Consider the following 14787-nt stretch of genomic DNA (forward strand, 5'->3'; position numbering starts at 1 on the left):
CCTGCCTTCAAAAGGGGAAGAATGTTTTATTAGGCGTTTCATGAAGTGGCAATGCAAATATTTCTCCCGTAACATTTGTATCGTTTCCGAAGGCGAGCTGTGCAAAATTAAGCCGATGCATGGGCGTGATGCGTCGCAAGCGTGAAAGCTAGACTGAGGGTGAATGAGTGGGAGTGTATTCATCTTAAACCACAGGATCTACTTAGACATGCATATTGGATTAATAGAGCTCGGGATGCTTAATTTGGAGTGGAGTACTCAAGCCGCGTTAGTCGTGACCTCTATCATCTTCGCTCAAATCATCTCCACTCTGGATGGGGCTGCAGGCTTTTCATCCACATCCTCAAATCACAGCCCTGGAGAGCGACAAGAGCCGCGGGTGTGTTTGTGTGTGCGAATGTGTGTGTGTGTCCTATCTCTGACTCGGACTGTGTCCTGGAAATGAATCCATTATTGGAATAGCCTTTCACTCAAGTATCACTTTTCCTAGCGGTAGGATTCCTCGGAGTCCGAGGATGTTTCTGCAGCTTGTGTGTTTTGTCTGCGAGGCGAGCGTTTGATTGGGGTGTCAGGTCTCCCTCACCCGTGGCGTGGAGTTTTGGCGAGAGGTGTGCGATGTGTCTCGCAGCTCTGGCACTGCTTGACTCCAGCTGCCTTTGAATGCAGCTTCAAAGCCCGCCTCGCTGAATGTTTCTCTCCACACGTTCTGGCACTGTTCACCAAGCCTCTCTCCTCCTCCTCTTCCCCCTCCTCCCACTCCTCCCCTCCAGCTCTCTGCTGTGTTTTTCCAGTTCACTTTTGCCCTCGCGTCCTTCCCACCTCGCTGTGTCCTCTGTGCTGCTGCACACCGCGTCCTCCGACAACGCCGGTTTGAGACAGAGCACGTCTCAACTTTGACCCTGGGAAGCAGCACAGCACTAGAGATCAATGGAGTCAGTGGTGACAGGACAGAAAAATGGCGCCACGGGAAACCGTCTGGCTGCTGGCGCTTTCTGTGTCACAGTTTTGCGCGTCCAGTACTTCATTATTTTGGAACATGATAAGATTGCACAGATAGGGTTGTGGTTTATTGCCCCGGAGTTTATTAAAATAGGACGATGAATGTCCTGTATTTGAATATTCATGTGATTATTTGGCTCGGTTCTGAAAACCAAGCCAAGCGCATGACACAGTGAATTTGCAGACACATGTCACTTTCAATGCAGATCTTCTATGACATATAAAGGACAAATATGTTCAGTATAGGTTTATTAAACCTAAATCTATACTGATTTTAAGTTTACATCTTATTGTTTTTAAGAATTTAAGCTTATAATCGTATTATTATTGTAATAACTTTGTAATGTTTAACAAATATATGGACGATGTGTTCACTCTCCCTCAACTCGTCTAACTTGTGTGGCTCAAGAACATTTATTATACTCAGAAATACGGGTCACAGATGCATATTTCCGGGTTAAAAAAAAAAAGGCCAATATTATGTGGGTTCTGTAGTTACTCAGCTGTGGATTAATGCACATTTGTTGATCAGTGTATATGGGATTGCCTCAAAATAAGCCCGTATTCACCAAAATGATAAAAAATAAATGTTGATTTTAATAGTATTTGTGCCAAATGTACCGCACAAAGTAAATAATCTGTCTCCACTGTGTCAAGTCTGCAATTAATTATCACAGTGGTGTGTGCGGGGTGGTGCCGTGCCAATAACATTTTGGGTGAACCCACTTTCAGTTTAACCTGCGAATAAAGTGGTTTCCAAGTCAATTCCAAATATGATTTCTCACTGGATCTCTAGGCCTCGGTGTTAAACGGTGTGAGTTCAGCGCGATGGCGCAAAGCACAAAAATAACACCCAAACTTAAATGACCTTGATTGGTGGATTAATTTTCATTATTTCTTTTTTTTTGTCTCGCTGTGAGGAAACATTTTCCAGAAGCTCGCAGGGAGGCAGATGAATGTTAAAAAGAAAAAAATCAGTTAGTGTGTGGCTCGAGTCCTTACACCTGACTCACACCTTGCCCTCCCACTATGGCCTGCCAAATGTTCGCCCACACTATCACCACCTGGCTACTGCCGTGCGCTTTGATTGCTTTGTGTGCATTCGTGTGCGTCTGCGAGCGTGGCCGTGTGTTCGTGTGTGCGACGAGGTGCTCTCTAACAGATGGAGAAACCTAATACATGTCTCATTTCTACCCCGCTGTCCATTGGCCCTCATGGTCTGCTGGAGATGCTATCTAGTCCTTACCAGCATCCTGTCTGCTCCTTCCTGGAATCGGCTCACCCTGCCCCGCCCTGCCTTGCTGCAGCCGTCATGTAAGCCCTGGACGCCCGCACACGGCGAGCGAAGGGTCGTCAGGTGGAGCTGATCTCGTGTTACCTCGGGTGCACTGAGCGAAGTGTGTCTGGAAAAACAGCATATTGTTTACAGTCGACGGACAGGTGCTGCTTTTGTTGTAGACACCTATGAATCCAGTTCTGGCAGCAGCGCGCACACTTTATAAGACATTTTGATCACCTAGAATATAGACTCCACTGTGAACCATCTAAAAACGTGTCTGATTACATTTGCTGAATCAAAGCTGACACTCTGGCTCTCCTGCCAGTCGTCCCTCTGAATCCTGGACGGGTAGTGCTTTGTTACCGGGACCAGGTGGCAGCGGCTCCTCCATCCATCTCCGTGGCAGCTAGAGGTGAAACTGCATCAGCCAAATGAATTAGTCTCATTGGCCGGGTAATTTATTGATGTTTTCCTCTCCTGGGGATAATGGGTGTACGGGCCGCTGATTGATGAGGCCGGCGCGCTGCATGTCTGCCTTCACTGCGCGTCGGCCGCAGTCGGCGGTCAGTCAAGTCTGGAGTTGACTTACGCAACGCGGAGACTGATGGCCGACCGAACATCAAATATGTTCATGTGACAGGCCATTCATAGATTATGTGAAAGCCTGTTTAATGTCAGCGCTGCTGTCGCTTAAAGCCCGGAGATGTCAGACGTAATTGACCTCAGCGGGACACGGATTTATTAGATTTCTTTAGATAACCTGAGATCTGCAGAACTTCATCACTGTGTTATTGGTGATTGATCATGTGATATGGAATGAAAGCGGATCTCATGACAAAGCATTCACGGTGTAGCACCGCGTATCAGGTTTACGCATCCTCTTTGACAACGTGTCTGGGCGTCTGCACCGTGCTGGATCTGACGTGTATATTTTTAAACTCAAAGGAAACTGAGAGGACTAAAATCCCTTGGAGTTAAACATTATCTGGCTGGTGCAATAGGTGGACAGCGGTGAAAGAGGACAGGCAGAGACATTTCCCTCTGCCTTGTACTGCTGATCTGTTTGTAAAAAGCCTTCAGTCTCAGGAGGAACAGTTTTCCGGCAGCCAGCCTTCTGCCTCCCTCCATCTGTGACTCGGACAAAATAAATGCTACTGCTAATTTTAAAGCGTGACCCAATATGCGCCTGTGGGCTCCTGCTCTGGTAATGTGCGCTCTTGACCTCCTACAGTTGTATCCAGAATGTCACAGGTTCCTGACATACAGCCCCTTTCCCCCCCTCCATTAAAGGATACCTGATCCTCCACAGGCTTTCACTGATGAAAGAGAGCGAGCAGCGCGCACAGGAAATGGGCTCACAATGGTTCTTATCATGACCCCAGCCACTCAGAGCCATTGAATTGCACTTATGAAGAGCCCTCTAGTCTTTCTCTTTACCATTACAAAGTGTCTCTCGTCTTTATGGGGTAAGAGATACTACAGATAGTGTTTGGATTACAGATGTTGATGTAAGAGGATTTTATAGAAAAGGGGGGAAGCAAATAGCTCTGAGGTACATTTTCTCACTGTCTTCTTTTTTTATTATTTATTTTTTTTAATCAATAACCAAATCTAAGAGGTTTCTGCTTCTGTCTTGCCCGGAATACAAAACTTTGCCTGTACATTTGTGGTTTTTGTGAGTGTAGGCGTGCCTTTATCCTCCTTCCAGTCTGTCTCCTTGTCTCTGCTGGCTCATCTGCACATCTGTCTGCTCACTGATCACAGAGGGAAGTGCTTCACAGAAGCAGCAGGACGGCCGTAGCCTAAAAAAAAAAAAAAGAAAAGCAAGCAGATGTGCACTGCTTCTGAGCATCCACTCGCCCTCACCCAAAGATCTTCAAATGCTTTTCTTAACCTTTATTCACCCAGCATGCATGCTGTTTTCCATCTCCCTTCATATTCTCACATATTCAAACCTACAGCCGCATCACGAGCTACAGTGAACCACTGAGGACATTTAAGGGCTTTAAAAATGACTCTTCTCGACGTTTCTCAGCAGCCTCTGTGGTCCGTTTTCCTTTCACCTGACAGCATTGTCTTTAATCAGTTCATTTATATTTCATCGGAAACACGACACAGCCTCAAATCCCAGCAAAAAGGCATTTTTTTAAAAGTAGTTTTTTAAGGGTGAGGCAGCCTTATTTGACAATGCCTGTGAAGAGACAGGAAATCATGGGATAAGAGAGAGGCTATCAGCAAAGTGTGCAGGCTGGAATCAAACCGGCGCCACCGCAGGTAACATAACAATCAGGACGTCAAATACAAGGCAATAACAAAGATGTTTTTGTATCTGCAAGGCAGAATAATCTTTCCTCTGGACAAATAACTAGTGCTGCAATGCTCCTGCACTACAGACAAGGAGCAGTCACTAAAATGATCCACTAAAAGGTGGATTTAGTGTCAATATATTCATTCAGAGTGAATGCAAACCAAAGTCTGGCATGTGTTGTTCACCTCAACCAGCCAGCTCCAACTTGCAGAGAGTAAAGTGCCTGTGTTGGGTTTGTGTGGTAGCTAAGACTTTTTTTTTTGTTATTTTACTCGCTCCTTTTATTCAAAAATAAATCATGTAGCCTTGAAAAAAGTTGAAAAAAAGTTTAAGTCCTCTTTAGTCAAACAGCATGTACGAGCAAACTCCTTGAACTGAAGTGTTGTTTCTTCTGAATTAAAAAAAAGATGTACTTTAAATTCACTTTAACATCGCTGTTGTGTGATGTCTGGCTGGCGGCTAAACTTAGTTTGAAATGGACTCACTTGGCCTGTGATCATAAACTACTTTTCACAGAGTCAAACATCAGTGAAGTGCAGCAACGCAAGAGATTGTAAAGCAGCCACGGTAATATAACTTATAAAGTCCAACAAGCAGAAGGCCAGGTCAGCTTCTGTCTTGCAGGCTTTTTATTTTGCTAAGCTCTGGCCCAGTATCAGTCTGACATTATACCCAGTCAATCCATCTCCTTTTCTTCTTAGCTTCCTCCATAAATGTCCTCTTTGGTATTTTCGCTTCTGCCCCGATGATGTACTGAGAATACTCGGTAAAGAGCCATAATTGGGTTTGTGCGACATAATGCACAAAGCATTAAGCACTTCACATGGAAGATCGTACCTAATAAACCCAAGTTACGTGGCGTCAGAAGAAGAGGAGTGAAGTAGAGATGAAAGGTGCCTTTGTTCCGGTTTCAAAAAAAAAAAGGATTTTTAAAGTTATTTTATGATAAAATTGTTGCATAAAGGGAATAATATGTTAATGCTTCTGTAATGGATGGCATTGCTAAAATTCGCACTAGTCTTTGTCCATTTAAGATATGCCTCGTATACTGATACCTGTTCATGTGCTCAAAATCACACACAGAAAAAAATTTACATTATATTCATTCTACAAAGAGAAACTAAAAAAAACGGAGCTGTCGTATTGTTTGTTCCTCAGTGCTGTCCAAGCACCCAGCGCTCTGCATACGCCGGGCTTCATTTCACCTCTGAGGCGCATGAAGAAGAAGAAATTAAACTACCCAAGCAAGAAAAATCACATAACAAAGATGAAATGGCGAGCTGTTGTGGCGCAAAAACCAATAACTTCCTCTAATGTCCCCTAAACCAGTGTCTCCCCCCTCCCTGCTCCACTCCCATCCTCACAAAGCAGTTGTGAGCTATCGCCTTCAACAAAGTGATGTAGTGGACTAGTCGCGGTATAAATGATTTCGGCATCCCTAGCTATTCTGTCCAAAGCTTCGTTTCAGTGAGCCTCAGCTCCCCTGCTAAGTTCAGTAATGGAGCTTTAAATCCCCTCTGTTGTTGGGCCCTCACTCATTTTGCCACTGGGTCGATGACAGAGCTCTCGCTTCTTGTGCCACCTTGTTGATAAGACTTCACTTTGTGCCTCGAAACGCTAGCTGATTATTTTCCCTCCTCGCGCTGGCGCCGCTCCCCTCCCTCCGGCTGGTCCCGAATGCTTTTCTCCTCTCCTCGCGGCCCAGCCAGCCTCTCCCACTTCACTAGTATACAGACATTAATACTGTCTTTTTAAAGATTCTCTGGGCTCCTTTTACAAAACACTGTTTTATAGTATTGAAAGGTCAAACCCCTGAGTTATTTTCATCTGTTGCAGAAGTAGTGATTCCTTTATGTTTCAGTTTACCGTGTGTTATTGAGTGTGTGTGTGTAGTTGTGTGTGAGGCGTCCTATTAGAGAAAACGATCGAGAAAAACTGGGGAAAGGAAAGGAGAGGCAGTGCGTGGGAAGCTTTCTCTAGCTGTGATTGTTAAAGATGCGACTGTTTGGAGAGAATAGCATCTGTTTGAGTGTTTCACCGTCTTGAGCTAAATTGACGCCCGTTTTCTAACAGCATGGTGCAAACGTCGAGATTTTTGTGGCGTATCATCTCTGTAACGGCTCATGACTCTCTCGTGTTGCTTTCTTGCAGAGGCCTTCGACCTGGTGCTCCGTCATGGCCGCAACGCCACCCTCACCATGCTGAAGTCGGAGTTCCCAGGTCTCGGAGCCGGGGCCCAGAGCTCCGTGGGGCAGCTCTTCCTGGACATGTCGCTCTACATCCTTGGCTCGGACTCCACGGTGGACCACATGGTGGCGGTGCTCTACGACCGCCTCTTCCCTCTCACATACCGCCGCCTGCTGGGGGGCAGCACATCCTCTGTTTCTGAAGAGTGTGTGAGAGGAGCCTGGAAGGACTCGGGAGCCTTTGGCCTGTATCCTAAACTGATGATGACGCGTCTGTCTCGCTCCCTCCTGGCTACAAGAGTCTTCCTGCAGGCGCTGAACCTGGGCATCGAGGTTGTGAACACCACAGACCATCTGCGGCCCAGCCGAGACTGCAGCCGGGCCCTGCTCAGGCTGTGGTATTGCCCGCACTGCCAGGGCATGCTGGACCCACCAGCCTGCAGAGGCTTCTGTCAGGCGGTGATGCACGGCTGCCTTGGAGGAGTGGCTGAAGTGCAGCCTCACTGGAGGACCTACATAGATGGACTGGGCAAGCTGGCTGGAGGCATGAGGGGAGAGCAGGACATGGAGGCTGTTGTTCTTAGGCTGCCTTCAATGATTAAACTGGCTCTCAGGCACGCTGTGAACTCCCGCAGTCGCCTCAACACTCTGGTGAGCTTAGCACACTAACACACATATACACTCTTAGTAAGGTGTCAGACTGTAAATGGCTCTGTATTAAAACATGAAAGGGCTTGCACTGGTGTGTTTGTGTTACTGGAGTTTCTGGTGTGACAATGAAATTATCACCTGCAGGAGGAGCAGCTGAGTGAGTGAGTTTAAAGGTTTAATACAATCCCAAAACACTGGTTGCATTTTAAAACACTATGACCTGTCCACCAGTCCATTTTACCTCAGTTGTGGCTATGAGATGGATGATTTCGGTTCAGAGGTCCACCTCATTTATGTATGAAGACATGGGATTTGTATTTAAAGATGACGCAGAAGTCCTCCCAGTGAAAGTTGCTTATTTAGTGTATTTAGTGTCTATATTCACACTACAAGCAACCAACAACGGTTACAAATGCACGGCTAGCTACAGGCCTGCTAGACTGTGTGCTCAGACGCTATACGTCCCATTTAAGTCATAGACTGCATATAAATATGCACAGCGTGTCCCCACACTTCCGCCAGACTTACTTGCCTTTTCATTTTCATTCATTCATCTTCTGTAACCGCTTATTCCTGTTAAGAGTCGCGGGGTCTGCTGGAGCCTGTCCCAGCTGTCATCGGGCAAGAAGCGGGGTACACCCTGGACAGGTCGTTAGTGTATCGCAGGGCTAACACAGAGAGACAGACAACCATTCACACTCACACTCACACCTACGGCCAATTTAGAATCACCAAATAATCTAACCAGCATGTCTTTGGACGGTGGGAGGAAGCCGGAGTACCCGGAGAGAACCCACACAGACACAGGGAGAACATGCAAACTCCACCCAGAAAGGACCCAGTTGGCCCATGGATTCAAACCTGGGACCTTCTCGCTGTGAGGCATCAGTGCTAACCACTTCTCCACTGTGCCGCCCTATGTGCGTTTTCATTTAATTAATATTACACTCTGCTCTACCTCCACCAGTTACAAGGAAATGTTGGATTATACATTGTACTTATTTTTTTATTTTTTATTTTTTACAACTCTCACTGTACTACACTGTAGGAAGCGGTTGGCATGGCAACTGGTAGTCGCCATTCTGTTTCTATGGCGTCAAGTAACTAACTAAAACGAAACTTATCCAAACAATTGACACTTTAACATGCATCAACATTATATTAACTACCTGAAATGACAGCAACTATCCTTAAATTTAATTTAAAAAAAAAAAATTTGACGTGTATTTTAGTGTTTCAGTTTGGCCCAAGTCCCGCCCACTAACATGGAGGTGGTGGAGCTTATGAGCTATACTGCAGCCAGACACCAGGGGGAGCTCTACTTGCTTTGGCTTCACCTTTAAGGTCCATATTTATACAGTCTATGATCTCAACAATGATTTGTAGCACGACAGCAGCTTCATATCGCCGGCTTCCATTGAAAATTAACTGTAGCTCGAGGCTTTTTCACTGCTATTGTGAACCATCTCTGGTTTATATAATAGTAAATACACGAGTGAATGACATGCAGATATTTTATAGGTATTCATCTATAGTGTTTTAATTTTATTGCCATGAATTACAGTAATGCAGCAATGTTTTAGCCACTTACAAAAAGTTATAGCCTTTTTTGTTTAGTAGTTTTTGATTACATATGACAGATGCGTCATGTAACTTGGAGATTTGCGCAGATGCCTCATAGAAATAATGATGCAAACTGTTTTATATGGAGGCATCATTATTCTAGTCCTGTTTGTTAGAATATTTCCCTGCTACATCTTCAGCTGCTGTCACACGGTACATATTTCCTATCCACTTTAGAGCTGCTGTGTCAAATCCTTTTTTCAGTGTTCAGTGCAGGAGAGGCCAGACAGAGACATTTCCCTCTGATTTACACAACTGACCTGCAGCATATTATTTCTCCACATCCAAAACCATGAATGCACTTTGGACTGAACTGAATCAGAACGGAGAAATGTAAGGCAGGCAAGTGAGGGAGGAGAACCAGCTGCTTGTATTTTTGGGGCAGTCAGACAGATGCTCCCAGCATGTCTCCCGGAGCCTCGTCTCTCAGCCCTCAGCAGCGTTGACCCGTTATGTGCGGTTTCAACTGCGATAAAACCGTCAGGTTTGTTTCAAGTGAAGTCAGACAGAAGTGCTCATGAAATATGAAGGAATAGTTTTTGTGTGCTGGAGTTACAGAGCTGGATGTGCATTTGCTCCCGTGTATCCGCTGAACTTTTCACTCTCACACCCCGAATCCCGACGGCGACCAGGTTTCCACTCAGAAGGCATCATTTATTAACACACAGGTTGACCTCACTTACGCTGCAGCACCGAGGGCGTGGCTGCATGTATGAATCGCTGACTTAGGGGAAATGGCTCTATCTCGCTCTCTCCTGTGTGTGTGTGAGTGTGTGTTTCAGATCCTTAGCCAAAATTAAACGTGTCCTGCAAGTGGTTTTAAAACTGCAGCTCGACTCACCTCAGATGACTTTACATTGTGTTCATGGCTAAGAGTCTGGTTCCAGTATATGGGATTAAAGCTCTTATGACGGTGCTTTGTTTAGCTCAGTGAAAAGGTGGGGTGTGTGTGTTTGTGAGAGAGAGAGGGGTTGAATGTAATCTCTCAGAGACACTCCTTTCTCGGTGGTGTCATTGAAGGGACAGAGGCATCGTTTCTCTAAAGACTAAATTTGTCTCACAGGCGAGTCATGGGAGATCAACCAAAATTAGACAACACCTCATTACTTTGCTTCAAATAAATAGTCTAGCATTTCTCTGAGCGAACTTGAGGATTAAAGGACCGTTGACCTTGACCGTTGTTTCTGACACTTTTTATGGCCGATATACACCGATCAGCCACAACATTAAAACCACTGAAAGGAGAAGTAATTAATATTCACCATTTTGTGACAATTCAATTAAATTCAACATGTAGCACCCACCTAAACCAGACCAGGCACCCCCACCCCATAGCAATGACACTCCTTGATGGCAGCAGCCATCCCCAGCAGGATGCAGACTGACACAGACACACACACAAAAAACAGTTAAGGAACAACTTTAAAAAACATGAAAAACAGCACAAGGTGTTGACCTGGCCTCCAAATTCACTAGATCCCAAACCGATCAAGTATCTGTGGGATGTATCCTCTAGTTGCAGATGAGCTAATGGCCACAATTGTTCCTAATAAAAACCTTAACTCCCCACCAGTCTTTTATAACCAAAAAAGCTACTTCAATGGATCAAACTCGGCGTAAATTCAGTCAGGACTATCTCGGTCCTCGTCCAGTCACAGCTCTCTCTCTCTTCCTGCTTCTCTAATCAGCTGACCACAAGAGCTTCTTCCACGATCTCAATCAGACATTCATGCCCTTGCTGTCAAACTTTCAATATGTTCTCCTCCCCTGCTGTCAGCTGTCATTTCAAGCTGAAACTTCTGCGACCCTCCTCCACCCCGTTCACCTCCAGTCTTTACATCCAGGGGCCAGGTTGAGCTCATCAGAAGTCCACTCCTCATCCCGTTCTCATCACCACCGCCACCGCTACCAGTGTCTTGACCCGGGGGGAGTTTGCTGAGCACGGCCTTACCTTCTCCCCCTCAAATCTGATTACATCATGAAATGGTTCACTCAGGAGGAAGTCTCTCTTGATTGAAATGAATCTGTCCTCCCAAGAAGAATGAAACAAGATTCATTTTAATTTAAAGTAAAGCAAAGCTCTCTGGTGTAATAAGTGTGAGTAATAACAAAGGCAGTGGAGGTGAAGGTGAAATACTGGAGTTGAATGCAACACACCACAGTCTGTGCTTCCTTAAACCAACCAACCTTATTTTTCAACAGTTATTTATGAAGAGTTTTTTTTTTTTTTTAAGCCAGTGCACATAAACGATGTTGCTGTCTTGACAGAGGTGTCAAATCAGTTCAGCGCTGGAGGGCCCGGACCAAAACACATGTTATCTGTATCTAGTTCAAGTCGCTGCTTATTTACTCTAAACCTCTTTTAAACTGGTTCAGACTCTGCGAAGTAAAAGTCTATTGGAAGGTGTAAATAATGGTGTGTTTTGGAAGATGGTACATAATGTAAAATATATTCACCGGCCAGTTCATTAGCTGCACCAGTGATAACGAATGCACTCAAATATAACAGTCCTGCACTAAATAATGTTCGGTTTATGTTGAAACGGTGTCAGAAAGGTGGTGATTGTAGGGGATGTAGTTAAACTGGATTAAATTAAAGACTAAAGTGTTTCTGTTACTATATAGTCTAGCCCAGTAACTACAATTCAAAATAATAGAAACATAGGTCGGTAGAAAACAATATAATGCAATAGTACTACAAACCCCAGCCTTCAAGATCAAAACAGAGTTGAATTAACATCTCTATAAGTTATTTTAAACTTAGAATACCATCATGAAGCTAATATTTAGTGCAGGACTGTTATATTACCGTGCTTTCGTTGTCACTAGTGTACCTAATGAAGTGGAAAACGAGGGTGTATTTACTGAATATAGAGATTGCATGGTCACGTTTCTATCATACTTTTATAACATGTTAGTTTTTTTTGTTTTTTGTTACTCAATCGAAGATCGTAACTCCGTTAAAGCTTCGTTCATGGCTTTTCAACCAGTAGAAAAGAAATTAAATGTATGAAATGTAAACACACACACACCATCACCTTAGCAAACGGTTAATTACCACAAACATTACTACAAACCCCAGCCTCCGGTTGAAGTAACAGCTCTCTCAGTTATTTGAAACTAATGCCAAATACCATAACCTCCATGAAGATAAGATTTAGTGAAGGACTGTTATACTAGAATGTATTCACTGGTGTACCTAATGAAGCGGCAAGTGAGCTATCATTTCTCAACACTGTGGAAACCATATGCAATATTTTATTGATACCTCAATCTTTAGTAGGGGACATAACGGATCTACAGCGTACCATGTCTTGTTTTGTGGTTTCATGTGGTTCTAAGTGTCTCTGATTTAACCTCCCCTCCGGTGGGAGTGCAGACCCCTGTTACCGAGGGTGACAGACGGATCGACTCTATCTGAGTAAAAGAGTCCTCGAGGTGCGAGAGAGAGACATCTCCTCTCTCCTCTGCGGACTTGAGACATGTAACTCTGCTGGCGAGATGACCACTCATCGTCCGCCAGCCCACTCCCTGGCATGTTAACATTAATTTCCTCCATCCGGTGCAACTCCGGCGTGAATCAGCCAATGTTCAGAGAGACGGCGAGGGCAGCCAAGAGCCCTGCAGCTCCAATCTATTCCCCTGTCAACTTCCCACCCCTCCCCTGGAGTTTGATGTCATCCACCTCCGTCTCTACATCTCATCCCCAACATCCCTCTCTCTCTTTCTCTCCATTTCTCCCCCCCCCAACCCAACCCCACCTCCCCCCATTTATTTCTTTTTCTCTCATTCTTACGTGCTGCTGTGAGAGAAGATGCATGATTTATGAAGCTCTATTTTTACCAGTTACTGAGGAGAAAGAAAGGAGAAAAGGCTGTGAAGAGAAAAAGAGAGGATAGAAAGAATAGATTACGGAGAGGGGGGGAGTGTGAAGAGCGAGCCCAAGGGGAAGGAGGACAGGAGAGTGTGGAAAAAAACATCCATCACCCTGCGACCCTTTGGCCGACAATGAAGACGGGAAGTAGGTTGAGACAGAAATATGATGGATCTGACCAAGATTAGAGGAGATACAGTACATGAGTACCCTGCAGTTGTGTGCTCAGTTTTAAGTATAATACCCCTTTGTGTGCCTGTAACATTTTTAGTCAATAACACTTTTTCATCAGCTCCCCTTTTTTGTTGTCTTCTCCCACCGTGCACAAAAATATCTCAAGCAGATCAAATCACATCCAAACTGTTGCTTCACGGAGGAAACGGGAGCGCTAATTAAGCCTCTGCTGCATTTTTATTATTTATTAATCCTTTCAAAGGTGTGGGCAACTACAGACATGGCTCCGATAAATAATATGAGGTTTCAAACATGCAATAAAATCGCATTTATGAACGCCGTAACTTATCATCTGACTTATCGCTCATGGAGCAACGTTTAGTTATTATTAGATAATTAATAGAAGTCATGTTCAACTTGAATTATAGATGGCAATCTGTGGTGGTTAAATGTCCCCGAAGGCTCAATTTGTTGTGCGTTTGACAATTTAAATGAAGATGCATTTGCAATTGAAAGCCGAGCATCTGACTTAATGATGAATAATAAGCTCTTTGTTTGTTTAGCTGATCATAATTGAATAACAGGCCTTTTAGCTGATTACGCACAGAAATGAAAGACCAATTTGTTCCATGTTTTAAAAATATGATGATCACCAACTCTGCTTTTAAGTCTGATTTACATACTGATCATCACTTTTATGACTTATAATTATTTCTAATTTGAATACAGATTTCATCCTTTGATCTGTTGGGCTATTTGTCAGCTGTACGCGGTTGTCACAGTGCTGGCAATTAGCTCCTTGTTACACCTTCTCAGAGCATCTATCACGTTCCCTGGACCTGTTTTCCATCTTACTTTGAAGAAAACATCGTGTCCCTACTTGAAACTCACAGCTCGTCCTGTTTCGTCTGCATCGAAACGGCATTGGTAAAATCAAAAATACACTGTGCTTTAATAGCTTTTCACAGCTCTGAATGCTTCAGGAACTGCGGTACAACAGTGAGTGAGAAGTGTGAAATTCATTTTCTCTCACAAGCGTCTCCTTCACGTCAATGCACAAACAACTGATGTTTCATTTTTGATTAGACCCTCTTCTGAACATCCTCTGTCCTGAGATTAACTCAATTCATTTCAGTATTTAGTAACGAATGTTTCAGTGCTGACAGTTTTACCATGGAGGACAACGCCTATAGGGGAATATGGCACCGTGCATGAATAGATGTTAAGTTTTAACTCTGAACAGTGTGTTCCACTACACTCAGAAGCTGCTTCAATCCTTGCAATATAGTCTGACTCATATTTTACCTCTAGCTCAGCAAAACCTAACCAGGGGGTATATGTACCCCAGGGGGTACTTCTGGAGTTGCCAGCGGGTAAGATTGTGAAGCAGCTCAGCTAATTTGAAAAATATTTTTCCGCATGTACTACATATATGTGTGTGTGTGTGTGAGCGTAGCACATTAGCTATAAGCTAAATTTACACACATTAGCAGCCAGCTATGCAGTTGGTAGCTAATATGTGCCATATTCACACATATAAGCTACCAACTAAGCGGCTAGTAGCTAATATGTGGCATATTCACACATATAAGCTACCAACTAAGCGGCTAGTAGCTATTATGAGTCATATTCAAGCACATTAGCTATCAGCTATATTTACACACTTTAGCTACCAGCTAAGCAGCTAGTGGCT

The 14787-nt window shown here is 44.3% G+C and overlaps 1 protein-coding gene across 1 annotated transcript in view; it reads left to right on the forward strand.

The window, feature by feature from the left end:
* Positions 1-14787, forward strand: part of gpc3 (glypican 3) — a gene marked incomplete at its 5' end in the record, with an annotated part of 104322 nt that overhangs the window by 51298 nt on the left and 38237 nt on the right. Inside the window, one exon of the mRNA XM_084549423.1 lies at positions 6738-7423. Coding sequence (XP_084405549.1) covers positions 6738-7423 — 686 coding nt within the window. The remainder of the gene's footprint in view (positions 1-6737; positions 7424-14787) is intronic.

This window comes from Chelon labrosus, assembly GCF_963514085.1.
Source record: "Chelon labrosus genome assembly, chromosome: 8".
Classification (NCBI taxonomy): domain Eukaryota; kingdom Metazoa; phylum Chordata; class Actinopteri; order Mugiliformes; family Mugilidae; genus Chelon; species Chelon labrosus.